The 14,245-nt window shown below is 46.5% G+C and overlaps 1 protein-coding gene across 13 annotated transcripts in view; it reads right to left on the bottom strand.

Moving 5' to 3' along the window:
* Nucleotides 1-14,245, bottom strand: part of SLC4A4 (solute carrier family 4 member 4) — a 142,157-nt gene that overhangs the window by 96,507 nt on the left and 31,405 nt on the right. For 7 of the 13 annotated variants that reach the window (XM_085579433.1, XM_085579434.1, XM_085579431.1 and 4 more), the window contains one exon: nucleotides 2,331-2,404. The exons of 1 other annotated variant lie outside the window; for it this stretch is intronic. In XM_085579433.1, coding sequence (XP_085435559.1) covers nucleotides 2,331-2,404 — 74 coding nt within the window. 5 more of the 13 variants (XM_085579435.1, XM_085579437.1, XM_085579428.1 and 2 more) reach the window with 4 other exon arrangements.

Here is a 14,245-nt window from a genome sequence, read left to right as displayed (position 1 = left end):
ACCACACTCTAAGTCCAGGAATCTAACAGGGACTTAAAAGCATCTGCACCAAGTGCTGGCCAAAGATCTTGCAACTTGACATCTTAGCCCTTCCACTGGATCTTAAACTGACAGAAGGCAGGGTTAGATTAGATATGGGGAGGAAATTCTTCCCTGTGAGGATAGGGAGGCCTTGGTAAGGGGTGCCCAGAAAAGCTGTGGCTGCCCCATTCCTGGAACTGTTGGACAGGCCTTGGAGCAACCAAGTGGAAGGTGTCCCTACCCATGGCAGGGCTGGAACTGGAGATCAATTCCAACCACAGCCACTCTGTGAGCATCCAGTTCATCCCACACATGCAGACCATGACTGCATCTGGGGTGCACATGGGATATGCACACACATTATGCATGCAGATCTCTGTGGAGAGACAGATGTAGCTGAGGACACACAGAGAACTGCAGAAACACTGAGGCTGGAAACATGGAGACAAATAAAATCTCTCCAAAGTGCCAAAGCCTTTAATGCTTACAGGCACTGCTGCAGTGCCCCAGACTGCCAGGCACGCTGAGAATTCCAGGCTGTCCCACTCTGCACAGAGCAGAGCGGCTGAGCAGCGGCTCCCTGGCTGACCCACCCAAGCACCATATGTGCCCTGTGACCCTGATAGATGCCATGGCCTTGGATCCTTGGGTGACTTAGCTGGGCTGCTCCCAGGAGCCTGGCAGGAATCACAGTGCTGCCTTCAGCACGAGGGAATTAGCTGGCTGCACAGCTCTGGGGCTCTCCAGAGGCTCAGCTGAGCAGCTCCAGCTCCAGAGGCCTGTCAAGTACAATTAGGAGCACTTGTTTCACCTCCACTCCTCACTCCCACAGCGAGATGAGCTGCAATGGGACTGTTAGCCCAGCTAAACCGAATGAGGATATCCACATCAGAGCAAAGGATATGAACACACCACAGCCACAAATATTACTTTAAGCAGTAACCACATTCCCTGCAGACAGCCAGAAGGACCCTCCTGCGCTCATCACCAGCCACCACTTGTATTATATTCCTGGAGCATCATATGTGGCCGTTGCACCTCAAAACAGCACGTAGCAACATCTAAAACAGTAAAACATAAAAAGTGCCCTCTCTCTCTTTCCTGCTCCTCAAATGTTTCTGCTGTGCCAAAGTGTCAATTATTCCACAAGCAAAAGGCTAATACAAACCTGACCCTGCAGACAGCAAATAGCCTCATTAAACCCAATATGATGATTTATAGTGGCTGAGCATAGATTACTTCATTCCAGACAGGAAGAAAACACAGGCTTTTCAGTGGAAAGGACTGGCTTGGTTTGCTGGAAGTGTTCTAACTCCTCTTTTTAGAGACTATTTCCTCTCCTACTGCTGGATCCTTTCCTGTCCATTACTGTTGACAATGTAACTCTAGACCTTTCAACACATTTTCAATTGAAAAGCCACAGGCATTTGTTTGCAAATAAAGAAATTAGAATAAAATTATACCCTGAAGTCAGGAAGGAAGGATAGTTCTGCAAGGTAAAATCCTCTCCCTTCTAAGTAAAGTCCTACCCTATCCTGCTCTCCTCCTTCTCCCCTACTAGTTTATCAAGCCCACAGACAACCAATCCTCAGAAAATGAGAAAAAGAGAATTTGCTGCCATTTACTCACTCCTATCAGCTTCATCATTTTTCCAGGAAGAAACTTGAAGTAAACTCCTTTAAATTCCTATTACCTTTGGGATTTCACAACATTTCTAGTTAGAGAAAAAACAAAAACACTTCCAAGGGAGTCTACTCTTTCCCTATGAAGTGAGGAAACTGTCTTCTCTGTTAAAAAGTTCTCCTTCAAGGGAAAACTCTTCTCTTTATGCCTCCCAAGCACAAAGGATAAACCAGGGAAATGTTCACTTCCCACCTTAAGTCCACCCTGACACTTGGTACAAATTCTGCTGGTTTTTCCACTTGGCTTCTCCACCTGCCTCCACATTTCCATGCTCATGACTGCAGTGGTGATAGGCAAGTATTGCAAAACTCTGTTCCTAGAGGAAAGCAAAGCAAACAGCTCTGGTGCTTCCCAGCCATTATGCAAGGCACAGCAAACAGGACTTTGGGGGAAGTGGAAGTGTGTGCCAGCAGCACCCAACAATGTTCGCTCCAGAACTAAAATAGAGGATTTCTCTAAAAAGTCACTTCCACTCTGACCCAGCCTACTCATGTTTCAGTCAATTTTAGGATGAAGTACTGGGCAACCCAAAGGCACCCTGGTTCTCTGCCCTCTGACTGCGCCCATCCTACATACAAACACCAAAGCAAAGGCACCCTTCCTCCCCAGCAGTCCAAGTCTCTTACCTTCCACTTCTTCTTCATCACATACATGTTTAAGGAAGGAAGCCCCTCTATCCAGTACTGCCTCGTCCTCCATCCTATAGTAATAGAAAAGAAAAAAGGAATGCTCAGACTTCTCCTGGAGCGAGCTGTTTGAACCAGCCCAAGTCCTGGGCAGGTTAACTTGCAAGCTGTTGTTCATGTTCCTGTGGGCACTCCTGTCCTCCTTCCAGTGCCTGCTGTTTCTTCATAGAGCTCCTTTCACATGGCGTTTGCTTTAAGCTGGCCTCACGTAGCTCCGAATCTGACCTTGAGAGGACATCAGTGGTGACAGGTGTGAACAAGGTAATCCCAGCTACAAGTCTCTGGGGGCTTTCCTGTTTCTTGTGTCTGGCTTTTTTCCCTCCTCCTCCTTTTTCCAAAAAGTACAACCACACAGGCAGGCTTGGGGCTGTCTATGCAACAGCCAAGCGTCGTGGGACGGCAGCTTGCCTCTGATGCCGTGCAGGGAGGCGAGCGGGCACACCCCACACGGCCACGGGCGCGCTCCAAGCACTGCCCGGGCTCTGGCCAGCCTCTAATACCAGCACAGCACACTTGTGTGCTGGGAGCCCGGCTTTGTGTCACATGCTGGCCTTACAGAAATCTGACATATGAGGATTATCCCGAGACCAAGCTACAGTAAGTCAGATCATCACAGCAGTCATTTATGTGTGTCACCCATTCATTCATCCATTTGGGGAAGGGTTTTAGCGGTTGCCCTCCTTCCCCTCCCCTTTTCTCTCCACCTCTGATCTGCCTCTGTGGACAGCAGAGGCTCCTAATTCCACGCTTCTGCCATCGTCGTGCTTCCACAGAGCTGCCCAGAACTCCTGCTGCTGTGGTTCCCCCACAAAGTCAGACCCTGCCTGCGTTCCAAGGGTACATCTGCAAATCCACTCTTGACAAGCAAATACAAAAATAATAAAATAATAATAATAAACAAAATTGGAACTGTTAAATAATCTCCTTAGAGGCTAAGTACACATTTGCTACTCACTACTGGGCAGTCGCCATGGGAGCTTTCTATCCTAATACAGCTGAGACCAAGCTGGTCACTTGTTTTCATAACAAAAATCAGGCATAAAACAACACCTTTTCCTTGTATTCCCTCAGGGAAATAGGGACAAACTCAGTTCAGAGTGAAACAAGGCCTTCAAAACTTCTTCCCATCCATATCGCTTCCATTCAAAATCCTCTGAGAGCAATAGCAGCAAACACTTGTGGATCATCTTAATGGAATATTCAAATTCAGGAGGGTATAAATACTGAACAGATGAATACCAAGAGTTCAGAATGCGTTAGGGTGTCTACCTTGCATGCCAATGCCTGGCTACCTAACTGGAAAATAAAAAATAAGACTCAGCCACAAAAGGAAGTACCAGAGTCCCATTTCATAAAAGCAGTACCTCAGTAGCCACTCTCCCACCTCTGCCAAGTTTTCCTCCACTGCTTTAGCCAACTTCTCCTTCACATAGTCTGTTTCTGCCTGAACTCCAGGAGCCAGAGGATTTGAAGCAGAAATTTCCCTGAGCTAGGAAAGGTGCCATTCCCCAAGCAGCTGCTGCTGGGTGCAGAGGGGCGGGACGTGCTCCTTGCCAGGACAGCACACCCAGCCAGCACTCAGGCACACATCAGCCTCCCCTGAAAGCTCCAGCTCTTCATTAAATTATTTAAGGCTATTTATGCATCTTTTCTAAGGCAACAGGAGGGAACATATTCCATGGATACCCTTGCCTGTTTGTAATGATTGTAAAGGCACAGCCTCATATTTTTTTAATTTTTTTTTTCCTGCAAAGCAGCACAGTAGCTCCTTGCTATAAACTCAACTGGAAACAGCTGGAACAGATGGGACTGGATTTCCAGACCAAACACAAACTACAGGAGCTTTATTCTTCTGTAAAGTCCGTACTTATCCTGGCATTCAGCTCCATTCCCTGAGCACCCACACATGTGCAGGTGTGTAATGCACCTGTGGGTCCCACAGCTCTGCCTAAATTGTGTCCCAAGGCCAGCTCTTCCAGCCTTGGCAACATCAGCCCATGGCAACTGAGTAGCAACAACGTGGTGGAGCAGAGAAAGACAAAAGAAGAGAGCAATTTCCACTGCCTGCAAGGGATACAGTGCTGAGAATTCACCAGTTACCATCTCCCTGGGCAAATGTCTGCCCATCCTCCCCATGACAGCAGAGCATCCTCCCATGCATCACCCTGCCAGTGCTGAGCATCCACAGCAGTGGGAATGGCCCCCACCCTCCCAGGAACATCACCTTGCCAGCCTGGAATGGGTTTATCTCATTTAACAGCCATGAGTTTTCAGCTCGAGAGGGCTGGAAAACTGATCAGCAAGGCTGATGCTTTCCCTGAAACTTGTATCCAAAGGAGCTGGGGGGGTTGAAAGGGCCAGGAATAGAGCTTGGGTCACCTTGGCACAGCACCCCAGCCCTAATCCACAGGAGTTTAGTGATTAGACTCCAAGCACTACCTCCCATGACTTGGTCTTGTCTGCCCTTCTCAGATTATCACAGGATTTCTGTGGGCCAAAATCTAGCAAGAAAACATCCTTTACCAGTTTGCATGGGGAAACTATTTCAGCCTCCTGGAATTTTTCAAATACCATGAAATGGAAGTTGCAGAAATGAAAAAGAAAAAAAAAAGATAGCAATGTGGAACAACAAGAAAATCTTCCCTTGAGTCTTCAGGGGAAGACTGGTGAAGCACTGCAGCAAGACTACTATCCCATGGAAGGCACACACAGACTGGAAAGAAGAAAGCATGGAAAAAATTTTAGGGCCTCAGAAGAGAAATGTGCCCTCAGTTAAACCTGGTTTACCAACTCCTTGTTGGAAGGTAAAGGGGTTTTCAGGCATTTCTTGTCTAGATCCATATCCTCATGACTGCTGCTGCAACCTTTTGGAAACAAACCTTAAAAAAAAAATTTAAAAATATTTGGCTTCTATTTTCAGGGTCTGACAGACTGTGCTCTAGTGAAAAAAACACAAACTGCTTGAGTAACTGGTCTCTCTGGGCCAATGATTAGATCAGTGCCAAACATTTTTAGAAATGATGTTATGTGTCAATAGGATTTGAACAAGAGTCACATAACAGCCAGCAGCAACTCTGCTCTGCCTGCAAAGCACCGGCAGATACAGCTCCCTGAAATATTCTGCCCAGCTACTCGGAAAGAACAAGACCCATTTAGTACTAGCAGGGAGCCCGGACTTGCTAATGGCTGCACTCATCTGCCAGCATCTGTTCTGCTCATCACAACATGAATTCTTCCTGCAGGTCTCTGGTTGCAGCACCAAACACTTGCACTGCATCTTCCAGGCAGTGCAAAGCAGCGAGTAACCTCGGAGTTACCGCTCCCGTGCTACTCCAGGCAGAGGCTGGCTGCCAGCACCCCCGGGAGATGGAGTGCTGCCACCACCCGGCTGCTCCGCTCCAGAGCTGTCAAACTTGGAAGGCTGAGGGCTGGAGAGAGGGAAAGTGGTGTTTGGCGTAAATAAAAAGGACTGATGTGGCAACACGAGATGTTGCGCGGAGTTACAACTCGCCGGAGTGAATAAAATGCCTAACAGAGCTGGGGAGCCAGCAGGGAGAGTTACTGCTCGCTGATAAGCTTTTACAATTCTGCCCATTTCCAACGGCTTTTGCAATCAGGAAGAAACCCCAGCAAACTCTGAACTGCACAAGGAAAAAAAACGGAGCCAGTTCCGTAACTGGAGCAACGTAACACAGAGCCGTGAGAAAGTCACATTAAAGAGCAGCCCAACGAGCTGGGGCGTGGAGTGGGTCAAGGGCTGAGGGAGGAGGCAGAGCTCCAGGTCACAGAGCAGCAGCGCCGGCAGCAGGGCTCCCGGCGGATCGGTGGGAGCTACCAGCCCCGGGGCGCTTGTCACGGCACCCGCTGCGCCACAGCTCTGCCAGGCACATGTGGGGAAGCTCTCCACTCTCCCAGGAAAGGCAAGGGAAAGATCTTCCTGAGTGTGCAGAGTCAACCACCCTGTCTGCTTCACAGAGCACAGCACTAGTGACCTATCAAGACTGTTTTCCTCAGAAAACTACCATTTTCAAAGTGGAGTGGGAAGGCAAGGATGGGGATGCTGCAGGAGAAAAGACACACCCAAGCTTACAGTGCACGGGGCATCGTGGGCTGTTTGGCAGGTCCCAAATCCCACAAGGTTTACCCTGAATCTACCACATACTGCTCCCCCTCACCACATACCTCTCAAACACAAAAGGGGAGACTTGCTCCGGTAGGATATATCCACAACCCGACACTGCTTCCCACAGGTGTAACCAACACTACTTGTGACAAGCAGCATCATCCAACCTTCAACTGCAGATGGATCAACACAGATGGATAGCCAGACCTGAAGGCTCCCACAGACAGGACCTGGACCTGAGCAGAGAGAAGAGCCACCAAAGGCTTCCCTGCCAGTGACACCCAGTGCCCTCACCAAGCCACCCAAGTTAGATGCCAAGTGTGTGTGGGTACATGTGTATGTGCATCCCAAAAGGAATGAGTTAGCAAGCCAAACAGGCTGCTTCTGTCAGTGGGCTTCAGGGAGACAGAGATAACATTATTCCTTCTCTCTGCAACCTGTGAAGCATTCAGACACTGCAATTGTAGTGGCCAAGTAAACAGGAAACCAGGAAGGAGACTTGGTCCCAGCTGATGCTCTCACAGCCCATATGCAAATACATGAATAAACAGACCTAATGTGACCAATTCCTTTTTAGGGCCCTGATGTGTTCTTGTTTTCTCACATACTTGCATATGGGCTCTATCACGCAGGAAAAAAAAGAAAAAAAAGAGCTTCTAACTATACTCAGCACAGCCTGGTTGATGCACTCTTGGAACATGTTGCCAAATTTATCCTGGATGCATTTTCCCCTGTCAGCTCTAAAGCAGCATTTATTTACAAGCTTCCTCAGCAAAAGGCTGTACTCACCCGGAGCAAAGCAGGACAGAACCCTCCGCTTTGCACACAAAGAACTTGCAGCATAATATTTATAAACCAAATAAATTCCCAATTAAGTCACCTCATTAGGTGAAATGTTTCCCGTTACAGAGGTGTTCTCAGGGATTGAAATTAAGCCCCGTGACAGGATTTAAATAGAAGTCTCAGTTCTTGACTAAATCTTGTTTTCAAAAACTCTTACAGACTGGAACGTCAAGAACTCTAAATGTTTTATCTCAACTCATAGGTGAAGTTTGCGAGAGCACCTTCCTGAAACCAAGATAAGAATCATTTGCATTCACAATAGCAAAATAAGTTCCATCACCTGGATTTCAATTTTGATCTCCAACAACTTCAGAACTCTTTAAGTTGGATAGGTTCCAAAAATAGAGTAACTACTACGAAAAACAATCAGGAGTGAATGAAGCTACAGCTTTCTTCTGCACAAACAATAAAGTAACACTATCAAAACACAGGGAAATATAAGGGGAACACTGTCACTGGATGCCAGGGTAGGCGTAACAGTTGAAGCTTTTGCTTCATTGTGATTAAATGACTTACCATAAAATGACGTGACTATAAAAACTGATAAGGTCAGCTGCCTCTTCAGCTGGTGACTCTGCAAGAAGAAGGCTGCCTTGAACTCCAGCTTCATTTGAGAACTGCAGGATCTCAGTGCAAGCCCCTCTGCAGGAAAGGGTGAACCTCTGCTGTCGAGCACATGGCTCCTGACACATCCCACATCCATCTGCTGTATTTCATGTAGCTACAGCCAGGAAAAGGTACAGAGACACCCTGTAAGGAATTCAAGCTTGCTCTTTGGCAGGAGCTTAAGGGGATGGAATCAAATGAGATGAATCCACAGGAAGAAGTGATTGTGGACTGCAAATATTATGAATGTATCTGTTTGAAGAGAACATAAATCAGACATTTTCATAGCTTTGTTTTCTGGAAAGGATGAAATGGAAAAATAGAAATCACAAAAATAGCTTTCTGTAGAGGCAGAGTGGCATCAGGTTTTAAACCCATGTGCAGTACTGAATTTTTCCTAAAAATTATTATTTCAAGCCAGCCTGTGGCATCTGAACTATTTTTGGCTATTTATTACCACAACAATGTCATGTCCTGCAATATTTTTGTTACAGTTTTATGCCTGAGAGGCAACTTCTTACTTGACCATGTGTCTATTTGAAACCAATGCTGGTTTATACAGTAGCTGCTCCTTGTTCCAGCCTCTTGTAAGAGCTCTTTTTGAGAAATCTGTGACTAAGTGTGCTGAGTCACACACACAGGAGCAGGTACCATGGGCTAAGAAGCAGAGCAACGTTTCAAATGTGTATTTTACATCAGCTCAGCACACAATTTTCAAAGTGCAGGAGATCTGGATACTCCTATAGAGAAACCTGGACAAAGAAACAACAGCTGCAGAAAACTTTCACCATCTGCTGCATATTGTTCACCTGGAACCTCCAAAAGCAAGGCATGGGAAGGCTGATCCTGAGGCAAATGCCCAACTGTAAACGAGGATGTTAGAGTGGGCAGCTTGGTCCCGTGTCTAAAAGCAAAGAGTTATCTGGGCTGGGCTGTGCTGTGTTTAAGTCCATTTCCCACTGAGCAAAGGAACAGGCAGTGTGTACAATGAGGGGTGGGGCAGCACACCACTGGCACCACTCACCCAGGGCTGCTTTTCTCCAGGGAAAACAACCTGGCACGCTCAATCCTGCCTTCCCAGCAAGCAGCTAGCTCCTGCACTTGTCCTCTCCTGCGAGTGCTTTGGGGTGAAAGTTCTCCATAGCAATCACACCACACAAAAGGTGTGAGACCAGCTCATAGCTTAATTTCACCTCTGTAATTACAGTCTGAAGCTCTTCCCTTCCCTCAGGCTTCTGACTGTCAAGTGTACAACTCCTAGAGCTGCATATTGTCCCACCAATTACCTCCAAGATGTTGAAGCCCCTCTAAAAGCATCATAAATCTCTGGACCACTGATGGTAACATGGGTACAGAGCATGTGCTGGCTTGCTGCTGCAACAAGGACAGGCAAGACCTGATCCAGCACAATCCAGACTCGAGCTCTGGTTGGCAGAGGCAGAAAGCCTGGTTGTATAAAACATTTTGGACATATCTGAAGCAGCCAAGGGAGCTAATGCACTCTCAGCACTTCCCAGAGTGCAGGCACAGCGTTTCTGATCCAGTTCTTGGCATTCTGAAGCGATACGTGAATTCACAATATGCTGGTTTCAAAAACATAATCTAGCATAAAGGATATTTTTAACATGGATCATTTTGGGAATCTGCTTAACCACTTGCATGGCATTACACAAGCAGGAACTTCTCAAAGTGCACTTATCCCCAAATTATGCAAACTTTACTTGGTTACTAGATGATGGTCTCGGTAAAATTGCAATTCTTCCACGTTGGAGCAGCTGCTCCAAAGTAAGAAGAGATGTGATACCACTTGAGTTCACCTCCAAAGGAGCGTGGAGAGAGCATACAGCTGTAAAACTGAAACAGAAGGGCAAAAGCCATCCAAAACAAATGCCAACACACACTCAAGACTCAGGCAGAAGAAAGGACTCCAAAAATATTAGACAAGGGAAAAAAAAAACAGTGGGCTTTGGACCTCATCCTCACTCGAGTGCCAACTGTTCATGCAGAAGACTTTATGGTGACCATTCCCAGGGGTGATGAGACAAAATCTTTGCTGAGGAAGGTCACTGGCATTGATCCTGGTGCATGCATCAAAACCTAATTCAATAATAGACACTCAACACTAATGCAGACCTGAGAGCCAGAAATGCAAACAGGCAGATTTCAAACTAAATGCCCTTCTTGCCTTCAGTGGCTGCACTGGGAAGAAAAAAAAGGAAAAAAAAAACCCAACCTAAACCCAGAAGAAATAAGAACAACAACCCAAAACACAAAAAACTACAAAACCACCCCAAAAAACCACAAAACCACAAGCCAATGGAAGCTTACTGAAGATAAAGAAATGTTTTCTGACAGGAGAGAGGGGAGTGAAATGCAAAACCATTTTATAACTTGAGACTGAACTGAAAAAAATAATTTCATTACTTCCACCAATTTAAGCTCCAGTCAAAAAAGAGTCAGTCACAGACCAAAGCAGCATGGACCCGGGTGGCCATTCTGTCTCCCAAGAGTGCCAAGTGCTCAAGAAAACACTGCTTATGCCAGCACAAGCCACAGAGCCAGAAGGATACAGGTCCCTCACAAGTGATACCCCTGAGGATCACTAAGCAGAAACACAACTGCAAGTGACAATTCCCTTCCACACAGCCACAGATTGTGCTCCTGCTCCTGGGAGAGCATCTGCTGTGTCTTCTGGGGGCTGTGATCAGGCTGTTGGGACAACCATATGCATGGTGTCTGGCTATCACCAGTGATATTATAACTAATTATATTAGTATTATAACTAATTATATTATAATATATAATATCATTAACCAGTGATATTATATATTATACCTACAGTCAGGAAAACTTCCCCTCCTCAAAATTTCACATGGTAACAGAGGGGCAAGTTGGTAGGAAACAGCTGTTCCAGAGCACTGGCAGCCACTGGGATATAACACAGTCTGGGGAAACCTCACTGACACAGCCACTAGCCCACAGAGAGCTCATCCACACAGCCACACACTTGACAGAGCCTGCAGAGAAAGCAAAGGGGGATTTTGTACACTTCTAGGGAGCAGGTCACAGGGGCACGGAGCAAAGCATCACCTTCAGGTGCCCCTTGCCCCTCTGTGCACGCAGCTTGCGAGAGCAGCACATTGTGGTGACCCACTCGACACCTCAGCTCGGGCGCGTGACACCAGCCAAGAGCAGGCCCAGCCTGTGATCTTTACACTCAGCCCTGCAGACCAATTAGTCATTAATGAGAGTCTGGCCCAGAGCAGGCGGGGGGCACATGATCGCGTTCTCTTGGCATTAGTCAGCAGATGCAGCGTGGTACCGGCTCCTTCACCAGTACACCAGCTCCAACGGGACGGACATGATGCAGCATAAAAGCAGAGTGGTATGAGCAGACAATGCATGATCCAGCATAAAGGCAATCCATTTAGCAATGCTCAACTCACCTCACCAGCAAAATGTCTTTGCTTCAGGACTGGCATTTTGCTCCATGGGAGAGTCAGGTTCTTAATTTGGTTCTCAGTGCCCTAAAGCTGCGATTACTGTATCCTCCAACCACGGCCAAGAGCGCAGAACCCAACTGCTGAGCAGGCAACTCCCAAGTTTTAACAAGACTGTCCTCTACGTGACATCCATTTAAGGGCAGCTCAAAATAGACTTACTCATATCAGCCTAAAACAAGACTGTGAAGAAAACAACAACCCAAGAGCTCAAAAGTAATCTCTTGCCAGAAAGTACTCACAGCTACTTCTTCTGAACTCCTTCCTTGTGACCCATCAATGTTGTCTGGAAGAACAACTTGTGGGACAAAACTGGTAGGAACACAGCTATGCTGATAAGCAGCGTTGTTGCAGGACGTCCTGTGGCCCCCAAAGTAACCTAACCACCAGTATAATGACTACTGAGTTTGGACAAAAGACCAAGCAGAGTTGTGCAAAATAAGAGAAAATGAGACTTTACCATCAGTCTTTCTTTTAGTGGCTGGAAAACTTCATCTGCTCTAGGAATGGACTATGAAAAAAATCCTCTGGATAGAGAAAACCTACAAAATTAAGATCACTTGCATCTTCCTTTATCAAAGGAAGGCTACTCAGCCTCCTCTACCACCACACAATTCTTTCATTGCGATGAGCTGCTCTCCCTGCATGGTAGTTGGCTCCCTCTGATCATTAGTCCATAAACATAAATTTCCCAGACATTCCTCAAATGTTCTCTTCAGATTTCCCATGTGCTGTACAATTCAGCCCTTTACCCATTAGGGTTTCAAGCAATAGTGTTTTGACACGAGCAAGAGCTATAAAAAATATTTTACAGGTCCCACACTCTCTCTCCTCTTCCTCTAGAACTCTGTATAAAGCAAGAGTTGCTACTTCGGCTTTAGGAACTAAAAACTCAAAGGCACCCTCAAGAACAACAGCAGATATAACATTCTGTGCTGCTCTGTCTGGGGTACAGCTAATTTTCTTCTCAGTATCTAGTACAGGGCTACGGCTTGGATGTGTGCTGGAAACACACAATTCACAAATGGGAATTCACCAATGTTGCAGCTACTCCTGTGGGATCGAGCAAGCAGAGGTGCAGCGCTTGGTTTCCAGCTGGGGTTAAATCGGGACGGTCCTTTTTGGCGTCCAGTACAGGGCACAAAGGGTTCAAAATAACGGCAGATTTGACTGGAATGTGCTAGGTGGAATTCACAGCTGTCATAGCTGTATGGATACTAATCAGCAGGCTCCTTTCCTGCCATGGGCACGCTTGCCTGGCTGCATATAGTGCCTAGAGCTCGTCAGGGGCAGCTTTTGCTTTCGGTGCTCACCGTGGTGCTTATCAGGCTGCTTCGCTGGGCCTGGCAATGCTCTGATAACAGCAATGACGACGACGTGCCTGGGCTGGCGGGGCCCAGCGCAGGGCTACCGTGCTGCTGTCCTGGGGAGGCTGCAACCACAGTGGGAGCTGGAGCCAACAGGCTGTGACCTGTGATGACATCTCAAAGGATAACTCCAGGCTGGAGAAGGTACATCTCAAAGCATCTGGCCAGGCCCATGCTGCAGCAGGTACACCTTGAAGCATCAGCGGCCATGCATGAGGACATGATGGAATCCCCCACAGCTCGTGGTAATCACCCACCATCTGCTTTCATCCTCTTTTCCATATGCATCTGCCCAAAACACTGGAGGCAGCCATCCTTTCACAAGAAGCCTTGGGAAAACAACATTCTGTAACGGACCTGAAATGGTTGGCTTTGGCAATACATATTCATAAAAGCACAAGCAGCTTTTCCACTCCTTTTTTAAGCTGTCAGAGCCACCACAGCTGAACCCAGACACGGTCATCAGTCACACATTTCTTGCAGACACCTGTTAACAAAGAAGGGCTTTATGCCCAGCACCTAATTGCAACATGGCTGTTTAAAGGTAAACGGGAAATGGCTACAGTAATATTAAATCCCAGTTATCTGCATCCATTATCTTGCATTTTTTTATTGCTAGTGGAATGACTGGTCTGGGAACAGAGCCAGAAAAGTTGGGCTGATACCACAGATCAAGACTTCATAGATATTTCTGAGAATTACAAGTTAAGGGTCACATTCAGAGCTGAACTGACCACTTCACAAAAACCCACAGGTACCTTCACTGAGTCACAAGTCAAGCCTTTCCAGGAAAATAGAGCAACCCAAGGCATTACTAGACCAAGAATACTTAATGCAAAGGTGTCCTATTCAACACTTAGAATTAAAAAGGCAGAAATAGGTTCATTCAAGAAGAGTGGCCCCATTCATAGAAAAGTTATTACAAAAACTTTTAAAGTTCACAGGAATGTCTATACTCCCACATTTCTGAAGATTCAGGGGACATCCAGGTTACTTGCTGAGAGACATTTTGAGCATGATGAGCTTATGTTGTTTTTTCAATGCTTTTTAACAAATTAAGTTGCATAGCTAATGTTCAGTGAACTCGGCTCTTTTAGCTTGATCTTTAATTCGAGTAATTATTTTAAAAGCTGGAGACACAATCTCCCTCTACTCAGTCTCTGGAGGGAATTCTGACACTGGAACACACACTTGGGGTTTTTTCACAGGGCTGTTTTGCAGCATATTCCCTTTCAACAAAATTTATACACTGTATTCCTGGCAAAGGGAAGAGAGTCATGATCCAAGCAAAACTTTGGAAATACAGAGGTCTTCTTTTTGCAGCAATTCCTGCCATTTCACTGTTTTGTTCACAAGTCCAGAGTATTCATCCCAGGTTAAATTACAGTCCAAGGACGGCAGTTACACGCCTGCTCC

The sequence above is a fragment of the Lonchura striata genome, chromosome 4 (genome assembly GCF_050655825.1).
Source record: "Lonchura striata isolate lonStrDom1 chromosome 4, ASM5065582v1, whole genome shotgun sequence".
Classification (NCBI taxonomy): Eukaryota; Metazoa; Chordata; class Aves; order Passeriformes; family Estrildidae; genus Lonchura; species Lonchura striata.
Note: the sequence above shows the minus strand (reverse complement) of the source record. Positions and strands in the feature narration are given on the sequence as shown.